Raw genomic sequence first — 16,993 nt, 5'->3', positions numbered from 1 at the left:
AGCCCATACTAAAATACATTGTGCTAAAATAATCCAGTTTTTTATTAACTATATATATATTTATTATTTTTTTTTTATTATTTTAAATAAAGTAGATCTGTTCACTGCCCGTAATGGTCAACGAGTAGGACAGAAGGGGAAGTATCTGGTTAGTTTTTTCAGAGGTTAGGAAACTGAAAGAGAGAAAGTCTTGTGACAGCAGATCAGGAGAATATAATTGGTTTGTGTTTTTTTTTTTCTTTTTTTTTTTCCTGGTTTTACTTAAAAATGTATCACAGCTTTGTCCTGATGTACCTATTAATAAAATTAACTCTTCTTACCTGTATTGCAAAGTCTATCAGTCCGTTGATGTTCAGTGCTGGTTCCATGAGATCAAAGATAAGTTGTATATGGTGAGCCAAGGGAAGATGATAAGATGTTCCTGAGGCAAAACTAGTTATTTGTTCGAGAACATTACTGGAGATCTGTGAAAATAAATGTTGAAAAGTTGTATGATAACTGACGACTTCTCAGATACACTAGTGCTCCAAAAGTACTAAATTTGTTAATTGGTAATAGCAAATTACAGCATTTTACAGATAAAAGCACTAACAAATCATGCATAAGTACGGAGTATATCTTTACCATCATGCCAGTCAGTTGTAACACTTTTATTTGCTACATAGACAAAGCAGAAAAATGCTGGTCTACTGCTTTATAGCTAAATGTCAAATTGATATTAATACCTACAATAATTACTTTTTTACTCTGTGGGATCTTTTGAAAATTCAATTTTTGTTTAAAGGAGACAAAATCTATTTTCATCCTACTGTGTTGTGCTGTTTTATTGAAATAATTACTCAAACGATATCCTGCAAACAAAACAAATGTAATGAATTCATTCAAAACACCAGATCTAGTGATGTGTTATAAATTAAGTATCAAACATGAACCTCTTTTACTTTGTTTCTTAGGCTAGCCTGAGGTTATTGAAAAATACTTTAAAACTAGAAGTAATGAAAACCTATGCAGATACATTTGCACACAAGTCCTGATACAAATCAGGAAAAACGGGCTTGTCATTTAAAATAAGTTACGTTCTCAAGTCAGCCACTAATGTAGTTTTTTAATGCTAAATGTTAACTATAAATTTAAAAAGAAAAGAACAAACTGTACTATCCGTCTGTTTCTCAAAGAGACAGTCAGTTTGTTGCACAAACACACAGAAAAGAGCTCACCATCCTACATGCACACAGATGCAGTACCATACCTTTTACATACACGAGAGATTGACTGACAGGTATCTAATTTACCAGTGATCCCTAAACAATAACATTAACTGAAATGGAAAACTGATTTCACTTAAAAAATCATGACACCTATAACAGCCCTCAAAGCTTCTTAAAATTAATAAAAAAGTCCAAATAAACCAAAACAAACTGCCAAATACCTACTGAAACAGATATTCTAAAATACCAGTGCAACATTGTTTTCTCTTGCCTTCAAAGACGCAGTGCACTCAAAATTCTTGGTACATACAAAACATTTCTAAAAACCTAGATTCGCTTCCTATTTGATGTCTCTACAGCAGAATATAAAAGGCTACAATTTTATACATGGGAAGTACCTGAGATGTCACCTGATGTTGATCAAAATACGACAGTTGCTGTAGTTTTGTGAACACCGTCTCAAGGGTTGGAAATGCTTCTTGTTTGTTCTTCCTGGCTTTTTGCCCTTCATCCCCAACTTAACAGATAAAAATATTTTGGTTATTTTATATCTAATGGAGCCCTAGTAGCTCTGCAATATTACTCCTTTATAACACAGTTAAAAAAATTTAAAGCTTCACTCATGACTACATAAAACCCTTCTTCTCTCAGTTTTCCAAAAAGACTTTGGGTAAATACAGAGCATAGCAGGTAACCATGTAAAAGCTACTTTAAGGTTATTCCAGTGCAAGAAGGCGCCGTTCAATAATAACTGACAAATAGTCACATTGTTTTACTAGGAAGGTAAGGAATGTGTGTGTAAGGGCTGGCCAGTATCTCATATTCCAGGCTTTAGCCCAATGGCAGTGTTGACAGGCAAACTGCTACAAGGCTAAATAGGGATTTCTAACCACAGCGCAGGGATTTCTAACCACAGCAGCCTTCTCCTGTCCCGGTGCCGCGGCACAGCAGGTGCACTCTGTGCTGTGGGAATGCAGCACCTCGCCCAGTGATTGTCAAGGGGAGAAAAGCCAAGGTAATGATCAAACTTGCTGAGCACCCCAGCTCCCATGATCTTCTCTACAGGCTACCGTACAGCACTGTTAAAGCATTTACCACCCGTTTCAGTAGTGCTCTTCTTATTCAGAATTTTCAGGATGTCTTTGGTAATCTTCTTCAATTGATGTCTTGCTTCGTCACGCTCCTTACCAACACCATAAAGAAGAATCATGCGCTGGTTACACTCATGACTTGAAGATTCATCCTGAAAAGACCAGAAGGAATGAAGCCTCTTTTTTAATTATTTTTTTTCTGTTATCACTTGCAGAAACCCAATAGCCCAGACTGCAATACACAATAACAAACTCTTCATCACAACTGGCACCTCGTCTGATTATTCACATGGAGAAAATCACTGAAAAGGGTTAAAATACAGAGGGAAAAATGTAACTTCGTATTATGAATTCTATAAATATCTGTAAAGACAGAGTCAGAAGATGCGTAAGGGTAATCACCCTTAGCTGCCCCATGGATTGATATTCACTAGTAAGTCAGTAAATAAAAGATGTCTAGAAACTGTATCACTTCTCTTGCTACATACAAATCCATTAAAAAGAAGATGCACCCCAACAAAATTGTGTTCTGTACATCCAAAAGAAATAGACATACGTATATTTTACTTAAATTCTAAATGGCTATATTTAGTCTTCTACTAAAATATATTCCATAATGTTGATGCACAATAACTTAAAAACTTGGAGAACTGATTTGCAAGTCATATAAGGTGTAAATATTTCGTGCAGTAATATAATTACCTTCTCCAATGACTGTTTCTCTTTAAAAATGAGATTGCTTAAAGTTTTCAAACAGATAAGGCTGTGTACAAAAGTCATACTAAACAGCACGCACCACACAAATCACAAGGCAAAAAGATAGCAGGCGGAAGTGCACTCTACACTCATAACGTTGCAGTCTTACAAAATACATGACCTCTTTTAAAAATAGTGTCTCTGTCAAAAGCAGGAAGTAAACCTCAAATTATCTATAAAATTCTATTTCGCTCTCAGTTCTAGAGGAAACAAAAGGAGAAGCACTGACAGCATCACCTGGAATCTGCAGCTGTCTCTCTGGCTGAGAAACCAGTTCAAGCCAGAGGAAGGTCTAAGTGGCAGAACTGGGATGTGAAGCTGTTCCTCCAGCTTCTCCGGGCCCCCAGGGACTTGCACATGAACACTCCTGTCTGCTGCCACAGCGTGGAGCGAGAGGAACCGCAGGCGACCCTCTGCCAGCAACGTAAGCTTCCCAACACAGGAAACACACGAGATTTCATCACTTCTCAACAGCCCACTACGGTAATCGCCTCTGTTTTATGGTTTATTTGTTGGTTTGTTTTTTTTCCTGATATTGCATGTTTAGTGAATACTTATTTCGTTAGGATGACACTCGGCAGCGAAATCTGTCATGTGCTTCACAGCAAAGCAGATTTAGAAATTCCTCTCCAAGTCTTACAGACAGAAGTAAAACTTTGCAGGTCTGTGAGAAAAATGCTGGGGATGCTCAGGCACTGGCTGACAAAGCTGCAGCTCCTCCAGGCGCCTTATTTTACAAGGACAGAGATCGTTCTGAACGATAGCAATTTTTACAATCACATCGGTACACACCCGAAAGCCGCTCCTTTGGTAATACCAAACTGACCAATTCAACACCCCTGCCTGGCCCCTTCTGGCACCCAGTTTGGATCAAACCCGGTCGGACCAAGGCTTTCAGATTAGGAGCAAGTTTTCCACTGTGTCCCTGCTACGAGTTAGGGGGATGCGCACGGGCGGGTGTTTGCGGTGAGTGGCCAGGCGATGCGCTCTGCGGGACAGCGCCAGCAGCACTCCCACGCTGCTTGGCACTGTGGTTCAAGTCAGCAAAGTTTGAGATCTATTTGCAACATGACACTCGATAAAGTAACTGATTTAGAAAACTGACAGGATAAACTAGTAGTGAAGTTATACATTAATACTTAGAATACAAATGCCTCTTACAGACCATGCTGGCAAATGTGTAACCACTGCAGTGAGATGCTGCTAGCTAACTGCTGGCATGCACAACCAAAGAGCAGCCACTCATGTCTCACCTCTGTCCCCCTGGGAGAAGCACACAGGGCCTCGGGGGGCCACGTACACCCCCTGGACCCAGCCCAGTGTTGGGAGCACGGCGGCAGCCTGCAAGTGGCTGCTCCCACTGAATGGCAAAGGGCATGGGGGGAAAGGGAGAGAGCAGCCTCAAGGGTAACCAACAGCAGGCTGGAGTAGTGCCTCTGGGAAACAAAGACAGTCAGCCAAGCAGAAAAAAAAATAAAAAGGGACATTTTATTACTTTTTACTTCAGCCTGGCACTGTTAAATCTGCAGTCAAAAGGAATTTAGCTGCCATCTCTCTTCCACACTAAGAAGGATGTGGAAAAGGATGTTTCTCCTTCTTTGTGAGAAAAGGAGGTAGTTTGTACAGCCACGTATCAGACAGTGAAACGGCAGCCCTGCCGGCCCACACCACGGCCTCACTGCTGCTGCACTGAGCTGCTGCACCCTCCCCGCTCACAGCCCCACCGCCCGGCCCAGCCAGGTGGAGCTCAGCCTGGGGGGGCCCTCCTGGGGGTCCCACCCGCCCAGCCCCTGCCTGCAGCCCCCTGGCCAGCTCTCCCCCTGCACAAACCCAACATCCTTGGTCAGATAAAAACCCACCTGGCAGCAGTCAAAGCCCCACTGGAACTGTACCCAATGCAAAAATTAAAAATAGACTAAAAAGGCTGAAGTCTCACAATAGATATAAGCCCCACTTGGTTTATTTTTCTTTTGTTTGTTTTCACAAGGAAGGTGGAAAAGACAAAATGCAAGTGAAAGCCACAAACAACTTCAGCTACGCTGGCAATGGCAACAACTGCAGCAGCGATAACAAAATCAGTCAGGTCATCTTTCCTTTGCTTTACACACTTCTCTTCCTGGTGGGTCTCACTATGAATGGCCTGGCAACATGGATCTTCTTTAAAATATCCAGTAAATCCAATTTCATCATCTTCCTCAAGAACACTGTAATTTCTGACATCCTCATGATCTTGACTTTTCCATTTAAAATCCTTAGCGATGCAAAGTTGGTACCGTGGGTGCTGAGAGGATTTGTGTGCCAGGTCACCCAGGTCATATTTTACTTCACCATGTACATTAGCATTATGTTTCTTGGGCTAATAACCATCGATCGCTATCAAAAAGCCACTTCACCATTCAGAACATCAACCACAAAAAGCCTTTTTGGTGCCAAGATCCTGTCCACAGCAATCTGGATAGCAATGTTTACTCTTTCATTACCCAACATGATTCTAACAAACAAGGAAAAAACAGCTGTGAATGTAAAGAAGTGTGCTCTCCTGAAATCTGACTTTGGCTTAGTCTGGCATGAAATCGTAAACTATATTTGCCAATTTATCTTCTGGGTTAATTTAGCAGTCATAGTTGTATGCTACATGCTCATAAGTAAGGAACTGTACAAATCCTACAAAAGGACAAGATGCACAGGAAAAGCATCTAAAAAAAATGTAAATCTGAAGGTTTTTATCATAATTGCAGTGTTTTTTATTTGTTTTGTGCCATTCCACTTCACTAGAATTCCTTACACTTTGAGCCAAACAAGAGACGTTTTTGAATGTTCTGCTCAGAACACTTTGTTTTATTTAAAAGAGACCACGCTGTGGCTGACATCACTAAATGCTTGCCTAGATCCATTCATTTACTTTTTCCTTTGCAAATCATTTAGAAAATCCTTGCTAGACACGCTACGCAAACACACAGAATCGCCAGAACTCCGAGCACAGATGGCAGTGCAGAATGAAGCAGACGACACAGACGAGACACCACTCTAGCACCATGCAGGGACACTAACCATGTCCCTGCTTGGCCACGTACGCTTACTTGGGAGACAAGGAGAAAGCAGTAAAATCCTGCTGAAGGTTATCTCGAATTTTGCCAACACCTTTACAGATTGCCCTACAGATGAAGCACAAACACACTGGAACCGACATCACTGGTTGCAGAAATGGCAAAATTAGAAAGCTTGAATAAAACAAGAGCACCGTCTGATCACAGACTCCATGCTTGTCAGAATTTCTAAGGAAAAAGTTAGAATTTATAGTTGGAGCTGCAAGAAAAAATTAAAACAGTCATGAAATGCTACAGAACAGAAGATGACATGCAGAGATTTTACAGAAATAGCTTAATTTGGGCCAGAGTAAAGTCCGTGACAACACAAGAGCCAACAGATGCAAACAAAGTCCACAACAAACATAGTTTTTAAATACATGAAGTTCTTACCTTGCATGCAACCATGAGATAAACAGAAATATAGGACATATGTAGGTAAACTACCTGTGTAGATTTTTGGGAACAGTAACATTTTGCTTATCTCATTACATGCTTGCAGTTCTTAATCCATTGACCAATAATTATTTTATGTCAGAGGAAATTATTTCAACACCAGGCTTACCTTAATGTGTGTTCAATCTTCAAATGCTTCACCTTATTATATGAAAAATAAAAAATGTACACTTTTATAGAGTGTATAATGCACTGGAAAATGCACAAAGATTCAATCTACAGAATACTTAGATCTTAGTGAAAGAAAAAGTAATGGTAAAATTTTTACTAACTATTAAGGGCAGCCTGTTTGCACTATACAAGAATTGTAACCATTTATGCCTTTTCATTTGGAAAAGTGGGAAAAAGGAGGAAGGTATTCTCAGGAACAATTGTCATTGTAATTACACATGAAAAATACGCAAGGCAAATGTAACAAACTATGTTTCATTTAGCGTAGCTGCAAAACAGCTCCCAGCCAGAAAAGACGTTCCAGCAGCAAACAAGAGCTCAGACCTGCCCCGAGCCGATGTCCTGCCTACACCTCTCCAGTAGTCGTCTGGTCCCTGGCAGGGCACAGGGAGCTTTCAGGACTGATATCCAACTTCCTAAAACATCAGACCACAGTTCAATTACTTCAGCACTCAGCCTTGGAGCCGATGCATCTCCTATAACCTGCCTGCCAAAATCAAGGATTTCACAAACTTTTTGTGTATGGCTTATGCTGATTACAATCAGTGCTGGGTCACGCTGCAGAAGCACTATTATTTCCCTGAAACCAGCAGCATTGCCAGTCACTTCTGAGTGCATTTTTGGCAACCACCTGGGCCCAGGAGACTGCCCAGCTCCCAGCTGGTGCCTGGAAGGGACTTGCGGGATGCCCCTTTTCCACCTAACGCCCATTCTCCACATTCTTTGCACACACACAGAGATTTATTATTTAATTATCTGCCAGCTGCTCCTCCTGATCAGATGGTGTGCTCAAGCAACAGACACTGCAGCTCCCTGCATACCACACAGATGTCACCGATGCCGCACGCAGGCACTTAGTACCTGCCTCTGAAGCTGGCAGCATTGTCAAGGTGTAAGAGAAGAAAACGTGGAAGAAGCTGACTTGGCAGTTGGTAATAGGATATTGCAACAGTCCATCTCAGCTTTATGTTGTCTTTGAGGCATGTGCAGAAGTCAGGTCAGGCAGCTAGGGGCATGTCAAGCTGATGATGTTGGAAAGGGTGACTGACTCCTCAAGGCACTGTGCCCTCTGCCAGACTTTTAACATCAGCATCAGCGTGTGCTATGTTAATATGTACATGCCAATACACGGACGTTATCAGTACAGCCACAGACTGAGAACCTCAAAAAGCAATCCAGATCTGCTCACAGAAGGACGGCTTCAACATGAGACTGTTCCCACACCACACCAAGCAGGAAGCCAGAAACAGCTGACACAAAAGCAAGATAAATCACATTACTCAAACAAAACATTCTGTTTAAAGAGAAACGCATTGCATTCCAACATAATGCATAACAAATACATAATAAACACATAAAAAATGAAAAGATATCATGAAGCAGAGGCAGCTTTTGCCAGAAAGAGAAAGTCTCTGTATTTGGCATGCCATGTCACCCAGCCACACTGGCATCGAAATGAACCAGAAATGCCATGCTGAAGATCAGAAGTAACGCTCCGGTTCCTGTGTGGGATTAACAGTTCCACAAAGAAAATACACCTCACATTTTAAGATTATTTTTTCCTTCTTCTCTTCACTGAATCTTCACCAGGAATTCAAATATTAATTATTGTCCAACAGATTTCAAAGCTTAACTGTTCATTTCAGTGTAAACCACAAAATACAAAGACTGAATGCATTTTTTCTTGCCTTCGGTGGTCTATCTAGCCACTTACTCAAGCTACAGAGGGAGGGTACCATTTCTGAAAATGTCAGTGTACATGATTTTGTAGCCAAGCAACCTCAATGCTTCATCCCACTTTAACAGCAGCTTTGAGCAGACTTTCTGGTGATAGATTTAATGCCAAATAGCACTGTCCAAATCATGGGAATTCACACACATAAGCTACGTTTGAAGATTATCCTGAGAAACTGTCAGGAAACGTCCTTTGTTCATTCTTCTCACTTCTCTAAAGGACCCAAATAGTAATGGCACAGTGTAGTTGATCCACACAAACAAAAATCCAGACAATGTGCCCACCTTCACAGATATGGTCATTTTTTTTCTTTGTCAGTAGAGAAGAAGGTAATATACTTTTTGACAGAGACCAAAAGGAAAAGAGAGGCAACAGCAAACGTGATTAACTAACTTGGATGATAAGTGGAAATGAGGAAGGAAACAACACATCACCACCAGCAGAAAAAGTTTCTTCATTCTACACATTTCCCCATTCTTAATACTTTGCTTGAGGCTTCTGTCAGCAGAGGAACAGCAGATGAAGTGGAGATAGCCAAAGACCCCTCTTCAAACCAGCTGCTGCCAAGTTTGCTCAGGTACTTGCACTATTGGAGCGTTCATGTGTTATGACGGGGCACTTGGGCATCTGGCTTTCAGATATAGGAGGCTGATAACCAGTGGTGTGCATCTTATTCTCAAAAACATTATTTAAATATGTGCTGAGAAAGGAAAAATGGTACATGCTTGGTACAAAATACCAGAATTCACCTTCCCAGAGGCACCTTGGTTTTCAGCCACAACTATAAAATTTGTATTCAATGTTAAAATACGTGCCCACATAACGACAAATGGTTCTCTAGGCATTGTGCTGTTATACCTCGCTATTATGTTATCTTAGGCCTCTGTAATGAATATATACCATTGCAACTTTTCATTAGACATTAGTCTGTAAACCACTTAAACTTTGACAAGGTTTAGATTTAGTATCAGCCAGTCTGTTTAATGCATGTTCCAGAGTTTTTGTGTAAATTGTATAAACTTGCTAATCACTGCCAGGAACATGTCATCCTGAATACAAACTGTTACGCTGTATGTTTTCTCTCTCCTTTTCACTCAAGTCTATTCTGAAAAATGGAAGACTTTGCGAACGAGAGTACCATCAGCAACTCCAGCGGAGCACCCTTCTCCACCCCATGCCACCGAGACACCAGAGTTACCCACCTGGTCTTCCCGGTACTCTACACACTCGTCTTCCTCCTGGGACTTGTACTGAACAGCCTGGCTCTTTGGGCTTTCTTCTATATTCCAAGCACATCAACTTTCATTGTCTACCTGAAAAACACCTTAGTATCTGATTTCATAATGACACTGATGCTTCCTCTGAAAATCCTGACTGACTCTGGCCTTGGACCATGGCAACTCAAAGCCTTTGTCTGCCGCTTTTCAGCCGTAATATTTTATGACACCATGTATATTAGCATAGTGCTCCTGGGTCTCATTGCTTTTGACAGGTTTCTCAAGATCGTGAGACCCTTTGGGAAGTTCTGGGTGCAGCATGTGACCTCAGCAAAGATCCTCGCAGGTCTGGTCTGGTCCTTCTTCCTTGTTCTCTCTCTACCAAACATGATCTTATCAAACAAGAAAGCAACACCGCAATCCGTAAAGAAGTGTGCCTCGCTGAAGAGCTACTTTGGGCTCAAATGGCATGAAGCCGTCAATTACATCTGTCAGCTCATCTTCTGGACTGTTCTCATTCTTATGTTTCTGTTTTATGTAATTATTGCCAAAAAGGTATATGAGTCTTACAAGAAAACACAGAAGAAAGAAAACAAAAGGGAAAAAAAGGTCAAGGGGAAAGTATTCATCATTTTTACTGTGTTCTTCTTATGCTTTGCCCCCTTTCATTTCAGCAGGGTTCCCTACACCCTGAGTCAAACGACAACCCGAATGGAATGCCATCTGCAGAACCAGCTCTTCGTCGCTAAAGAAAGCACTCTTTGGCTGGCTGCCACCAACATCTGCATGGACCCTTTGATATACATGTTCTTGTGCAAACCGTTTGTAGAGAAGATATTATGCAGGAGAGTAGGCACATTTCAGAAAACAATTCATACAAATGCCAAATCCGAACTGGACACACGAACGTCGGCAACTGAACCTTGATTCTGTAGCTCATATTCATTTGTGGATATTTGTATATTGTGGAGAAGTTAAAAAACAATGTTTTACTTCTGCTGTAGAAAATTAAAGGGCGGTGGTACTGTAATGCTACTACTAAATAAAAGCGGGACACTGGATTTCCATATTTATGCTCACCGCTTAGCTTTGATAGGCAAAAAGCTGTCCCTCACATTGCCACCCCAGATCTAACACTGATCTTCCCTCAAGCTCTGCCCTCTCATTGGGATCACCGTCACTAAGCAAAGCTGGGGAAGCCCAAGTGTGTCTTGGTTGTGCCTGCCCAGCCACGGTTCTGCTGCACTCGCACCACAGAGATCTGTATCACCTCAGTCAGACACTAATGCGACTTCACAGCTGTAACCACACCAGTCTGAATAAATAAAATTAAATTAAATTAAAAAAAAAAACCTGCATTGGTGATGCATAAAACTAACAGTGATCAGCTTGTAGTCTTGCACTGCTATGCTGGCTCTGCGACGTTAACAAGAACTAGAATGCCTTCGCTTAAGAACAAGATACCGACTAATGCTATCTGCTTTAAGCAAACAAACAAAAACCCTTTCTTATTAACACTTAAACATCTTACTGACAGATGCTTCTAAAGACAATTTAGCTTTATTTGGGAATAAAACACAGAGCTCTTGATTTTGTATGTCTGTAATTTCCCCCCGGGTGCCAGCTCAGCTGGCTGGCTGTAGGGCGGGGAGGAGGAGCTGTACCTGACAGAGGGAAGGAGGACACGCTCCGTTCCCATCCCTCCCCGCCTCTCATACACATAATTACTTTCCTGCCACCTAACCCTGTTTCCTCATCCTTCCTCTCCACCTCCGAGGAGATGTTTGGGGAGGACGTGGTTCTGCAATACCTCAGCCCCCAGGCATATGCCATGGCTGGTCGGCAGAGGACCCAAAACTCCCTGCAAAGAGCAGCCCTGAGCCGTGCAGCACGCACCCCACCTCCCTGCCCACCAGCAGGCAGTGCCCAGGAGCCTCCCCTCGGTCGCCTGTTTTCCCTTCCCAGAGCTGATGAGTGGAGAAGAAAAGGCAGCAAGCAGCGCTGCCTCCCCACTCAAACAACCAGCTCCAGCTGGCTCGTGGCGCTACCCACCTCTCCAGCAGCCAGCCCACCAGGGAAGTCCAAATCTACCACGCCTGAAGAGAAACTGCTTGTAACCCAGAGCCCTGACATTTATTCCACTGTTTTAAGACATGAAAGAGACACCAACCATTTATTGACTCCAATTCTAGAAAATACACTTGACATCTGTTAAAACTCCCTTAGACTTCAGCCAGCAGCTTTCTGGCTTCTCCAACAACCCCCTTCTATCTCTGCTTGTCCCTGACATACCCACAACCCGGGGACTACCTCTTCACGCGCTGCTCAGGCAAGGTGGCACTGCAGAAGGGGCCTCAGGGAAAGCACCACAACTTGCTCTCTTCCATCATCCCTACAGATTATTGTAACTGCCCTCACCTCGCCTGCCCCACTGCACTGTGCCTGGAGGCTCACCTCCTGTGGCCCTTCTGCTCGGTGACACTGTGGGACAGAGACGGGAGAGTCCCCAGCACCTGGCTGAGAATCAGTCTCGGACCTTACCAACAAACTTCACTTCTCGAGCTCTCTTGCTAGCTTTGTGTCTTTCTCACGTGTGCCAGATGCTTTGATTACTACTTGTTTGTTATTTCTATAACTTTAAATATTTACAAAAGCCCGTTGCAGTCACGTAGCTTGCTCCATACAGCCTGATTTTTTCAGAGCTGTGTTTAGACTACTGTGTATTAATTACATCTGCCTTTAGGTTTCCCCAGCCTCTGCCACACAGGTAGATGTGTTATTTAGCAATTTCAACTCTGTATCTTCTCTACTAGGCACGTTACATACTTTCCATAAGTACAACACCCTCTCACAACTGGAAACTGAACTAAACCCCAGCCAGCTTCCAACTGGTTCTGAACTTCTCTATAAATCAGTGTTCTCTCAAACAGTGTCTTCCTCTCGGGATTAAATACTACTCAGGAATTAAGTCTTCTCTCCCACACACATGCAGTGTTTAACAGGATTTATTTGGCTACTTTAGTTAAAGCAAATATATTAAATTCTTAGTTATTAAAATACTACGGTAGCAACTGCATGAAGAAATGTACAGAGGAGTCTGAAAATGTTCCACTAAGCCTGCTGACACACACGGCAATTAATGTTGTGGCTGAAGCTCAGCAATGGGGGAAGACAGCTTTTACATCAGCTGCGATATTCAAGCAGGCAACCTCCCAAGGAAATCTGCGTTCCTGAGCTTTGGGTACACTAGGGCAAAACCTAGCACAAACCTTCTCATTTCTACTGCCTGGATCACAATATGCCTATTTCACGCTGTGCACAAACACAGCCTGGCAGCACACGCAGTTAAGCACCAAGAGCCTGTATGTAGGGGTGGGTGTAACCCAAAATGGGATGAGGTGCTCCTTAAACACGGGGTGTGCCAAAGGTTTCAGAGGAGTCTTAATCATCTGTTTCTCAGCAGCGGCATCTCAGGTAAAGGGGAGACAGATTTACCAAAATCTGCCACAGAGAAATGCCAGCTGACTGCAGGGATATCGCTTTCAGGAAAAGTCCCCTAAATTCTAACATTTGGGATCTTGCACTTCTTTTCCGACAGTTTTTAGACCCCTGCCTCCAGACAGAAGTAAGAATGGTAACAGTTAAAATATCTCAAAGTTTAGGTCTCTTCTTTTTTCAGGCTCAAAAAAGGCTAAAGCAATATTTTAAATCTTACACGAACTGAGAGAGATTTCAGGAAGAGGCTTGTGTCAGACGAGGAAGCCAGCAGCCTGGACCACCGCAGCGAGTACCAGCAGCACGGCACAGGAAGCTGCGTGGCCGGGCTCTCCGGAGTTCCCCTGTGCCACTGAGGAGTGGGTGTGATTCCATACAGTCTAGCAGCAAATTCTGTGGTAGTCACCATTTTTCAAAATCTGATTTTTCTCCCAGCATAATTTGGAAAGATTGGTACCGACACTCGTGCCCCTGGAGCTACCGGGACACCTGTGCTTCTAGGTCCAGCTATTGTACAGGACAGAGCAAACTCCTGTGACATTGAACATCCTTACTACAGTCCATCGTCATCATGAGGCTGCAATGAGGCTTTTCCTTTCCACTTCCAAGTTTTCGTTTGCTTGGCTTGTTTGTGCTCCAGACTACAAACAACACACAACCTAGAAACTAGAAAGCTGGCAGCAGGCCTAAAACTTGTTCAGACAAATGAACTTTACTCCAGGCTCCCATGCTCCTGGCTTCACATGAAAACTATCAATGCTTATTCTCAATTTTTCTACAGGTTGTTGGTTTACCAAAAAGGGAACTACAGAGCACCAGGCAGTCAAGTTTTGCAGGAAATCAATGTTATTTGGGCCCACAAAGGCCAACTGTACTTCTTATTTTGCTTGCTTTTAAGAAAATATATTATACCTTTGCCTAATATATCCACCTTTTTAGCCTTTTAGGTTTTGCATCAGACCGCCTCTTCTCAGAGGGACAATAAACACCTGAACACCTAAAGACAAATTTTGCACTTCGTATGTGCCCTGACTCTGCAGTACCACAGTACAACCCTCTCCAACGATGCTCATATGACTCTGAGCACTGAGAAGACTCTCACAGCACTACCTCGGTTAATTAGAAATGCAAAAAAACCAATTTGCATCGTGAATAAGAACTGGGAAGCCAAGCCAAGCAACCAAGATGTTACCCATACAACTACACAGAATCACACAGGGCCAGCAGGGTGCATGTGAAGACTGAGGGCTCTAGAACTGCCTTACACCTACAGAAAGGATCCGCCAGCCATGGCGTGCACCTTCCGATCAACAGAACATGAGGAGCTCGAGGATGAAGAAAGAAGAAATGAGCTTTATTAAAATGAATCCTTCAGTTAGGTCCCTTCCTCCCTTTTTATTTATCAAATAAAAAAGCTAGTTTCATGCATTATCCAGGTGGCTAATCTGCTTTAAAAATAAACCCATAGCTTGCACCGCCAAATGTGATAGTAAAGGAGTTTTACAATAAGGCGACACAGTAATTGCTGTAATAAAGTTGTTCTGACTCTTAGGTAATCTGAGAGTTGCTCTGTAATCACCAGAATACAAAAAGGGACATCCAGCCTTTGAATAATGTGAACAATAGCAAAGTTACAGGTTAGCTTTCAGCATTTCTTCACACCACAGCTCCACATTTCTGTGGTGCTGCTTTTACGACAAGCTCTGTAGCATTTCCTTTTTATGTGCTGGCTAGTCCAGACCTGCTCTCGTCTGAGGACTGCCAAAAAGCACACCTGAGTTAAAAGCCTGCTACGGGATGCTATGACAGTGCTTTCTAGTCCATTAAGTTCCGCTGATATATCAAAACACAGAGATCTTAAAGGAAAGTTAATGCATCATATTGAAAAAGAAAAATACAGGGTACCACCTATTAAACTATCAGATCTCTGTGAGAAACTGTTTTAAACTTTTTTATTTTCTCTTCTACTCTCTTCCCTTCTTCCCCATGACATATTCCACAGAACTGTTCAAGATCCCAGAGACAACCCCTCTGTTACAGACACCTGAAGAAGAGCACAGATCTCACCAACGGGAGCATATCGCTCCCTGCAGCTGCAGCGCAGGCTGCCAGGCAGGCTGCACACACACTGCAAGACCCATCATGGGCATTTTGTTCAGTGTCCAAACTAAGAGGTCCTCAGAGGAGCAGAGACTTCAGATCCTGGAATTTTGGGTTGTCCAAACATCCCAAAGTAGGACCACCTATGGCAAAAAATCCCAATGGAAGCAAGAGGCAGATTTCTCCTGCAACATCTGCCACATTCCTCAGAAACGTCACACTGAGAACATTTCTCTTCAGGGAACTTGAAGGTCTATGTGGCCTGCAACAGGTAGGTGTCCGCATCAGCATCTGGGTGAGTGGTCAGACACAGCTTGAGAGCCAGGTTTCTGAAAGATGGGAACTTTGAAGAGCCCAATCCTAGCCAATTTTCCAGGTGTGGAAATGAGGATACAGGATTGTGCCTGAGACCAGCTAACAGCTGAGCAAGCTGGTGAAGTCCTAGACTGTGAGAAGCCAGCACGAGGACTCAGCTTCACCCAGCTCTCCCTTCTGGGGAATTGTCCAGACACAGTTTGGCAGACCAGGACCGTGAGTATGAACCTCACTCAGTGCCTTGTCTCCAGGACCCTGCCAACAGCAACCCGCTTACATGCTAAGCCTGCTCTCCGAGCAGCTTTTTGAAAGGATGCACTACCTGCAGTGCCAAGTGGAAACTGACCTGAGATATCCTGAAGATAATCTGTGCATGGAACAGCAGCCACAGACCATGACGTTACTCAGCCGCAATCCTTTGCACAACCAGGCCCCATAAGGTACAGACTAAAAATCACCACTGGTAATACCTGAAGGAAAAGACTGAGAAATCACCTTGTTAGAGCTTAAACTCAGAGGCACTAATAGGTCTAAGCTGCAACAAGGCTACTTTATAGGTCCTTTGGACTCTGATAAAGGGAGAGGAGACCACAGCGGTGAAAAAGTGGTGCCAGGGTAAGATGCAAATCTGAGTCTAATCAGAGCTGACTCCAGCATCATCAGTTAGTACTGAGGAAGAGATCTGAGAAATCCCCAGGAGAGCTAAGAAACAAATAGCAGTTGAGAGAGGAAAAACAAAACAAAACAAAACAAAAAACAGGAATGGAGCTGCTAAGCTGCGGAACACAAGGCAGAGTTTAAAGCAGGTGAAATGGTGGCAGGCACACACTGTTCTACTTAGCCATGTGCTAGGTCTGAGAGACGCAGAAATGTAGGCAAGGCTCCTCTACCTAACTACAGAAAAAGCCGTGTGCCTGTAATAGCGACTATCACTTAACGTTAGAACATCCATCTCCTGAGATCAGTTTTGCAACTTCTAGTAATAAATCTAAAAACAGATGATAAACATAACACGTGTTCCTGCTGCCTTCATTTCCATTATCTGTTTTGCCTTGCAAAAGCTGGTCTTCAAAGATGAGCCATGTCAGAAGTCTCCTAAGATCAGGGACTGTATCTGATTGAAGGGAGAGGTCCCGAGGCAAGAGGGAATTTTACAGTTTGCCTGCTAGTGAGCAGAGAGCAGAAACGTGAAAGTTATCACAGGATTCCCCCTGGACACGCAGTCAGGAAGCAGTTCACCAGCACAGGGACAGCAACAGGTAGGTCTGGCTCCTGCTCCATCTCCAGCTCCTCCCAGGCCTCCAAGCAGCTGTCAAAGGGACCTGTGCAGAAGACCTTCTCCAGCGTTAGAAGAGCAGCACTG

At 43.0% G+C, this 16,993-nt stretch overlaps 3 protein-coding genes across 23 annotated transcripts in view; 2 read left to right on the top strand and 1 right to left on the bottom strand.

Moving 5' to 3' along the window:
• The window catches only part of MED12L (mediator complex subunit 12L), a 131,216-nt gene that overhangs the window by 40,553 nt on the left and 73,670 nt on the right, over nucleotides 1-16,993 (bottom strand). For all 19 annotated transcript variants that reach the window (XM_072042591.1, XM_072042594.1, XM_072042592.1 and 16 more), the window contains 3 exons: nucleotides 2,304-2,451; nucleotides 1,607-1,725; nucleotides 321-464 (listed from right to left, as the gene is read on the bottom strand). In XM_072042591.1, the coding sequence (XP_071898692.1) occupies nucleotides 321-464; nucleotides 1,607-1,725; nucleotides 2,304-2,451 (411 nt within the window). The remainder of the gene's footprint in view (nucleotides 1-320; nucleotides 465-1,606; nucleotides 1,726-2,303; nucleotides 2,452-16,993) is intronic.
• P2RY12 (purinergic receptor P2Y12) lies at nucleotides 3,400-8,754 on the top strand. 2 transcript variants are annotated; one of them, XM_005023652.6, is made up of 2 exons: nucleotides 3,400-3,538; nucleotides 5,047-8,754. In XM_005023652.6, exon 2 carries the CDS (start codon nucleotides 5,061-5,063, stop codon nucleotides 6,084-6,086), a length of 1,026 nt encoding a protein of 341 aa, XP_005023709.1. In that variant the 5' UTR covers nucleotides 3,400-3,538; nucleotides 5,047-5,060; the 3' UTR covers nucleotides 6,087-8,754. The 2 variants fall into 2 exon arrangements, with proteins under 2 accessions (XP_005023709.1, XP_005023707.3); XM_005023650.6 differs by having other exon boundaries at nucleotides 3,406-3,538; nucleotides 5,043-8,754.
• On the top strand, nucleotides 3,402-10,781 carry P2RY13 (purinergic receptor P2Y13). 2 transcript variants are annotated; one of them, XM_027464583.3, is made up of 2 exons: nucleotides 3,402-3,538; nucleotides 9,603-10,781. In XM_027464583.3, the coding sequence occupies exon 2, from the start codon at nucleotides 9,616-9,618 to the stop codon at nucleotides 10,645-10,647; it is 1,032 nt and encodes a 343-aa protein (XP_027320384.2). In that variant the 5' UTR covers nucleotides 3,402-3,538; nucleotides 9,603-9,615; the 3' UTR covers nucleotides 10,648-10,781. The 2 variants fall into 2 exon arrangements, with proteins under 2 accessions (XP_027320384.2, XP_005023710.3); XM_005023653.6 differs by lacking the exon at nucleotides 3,402-3,538 and adding an exon at nucleotides 8,909-9,080.

This window comes from Anas platyrhynchos, chromosome 9 (assembly GCF_047663525.1).
Source record: "Anas platyrhynchos isolate ZD024472 breed Pekin duck chromosome 9, IASCAAS_PekinDuck_T2T, whole genome shotgun sequence".
Classification (NCBI taxonomy): Eukaryota; Metazoa; Chordata; class Aves; order Anseriformes; family Anatidae; genus Anas; species Anas platyrhynchos.
This window is presented reverse-complemented; position numbering and strand designations above follow the sequence as displayed.

Coding starts and splice junctions, on each gene's coding strand:
- P2RY12 (XM_005023650.6), top strand. CDS start 3,413: ATGAACACTCCTGTCTGCTGCCACAGCGTGGAGCGAGAGGAACCGCAG. Junction 3,539..5,042: donor CTTCTCAACAGCCCACTACG/GTAATCGCCTCT, acceptor TGTTTTCACAAG/GAAGGTGGAAAAGACAAAAT.
- P2RY13 (XM_027464583.3), top strand. CDS start 9,616: ATGGAAGACTTTGCGAACGAGAGTACCATCAGCAACTCCAGCGGAGCA.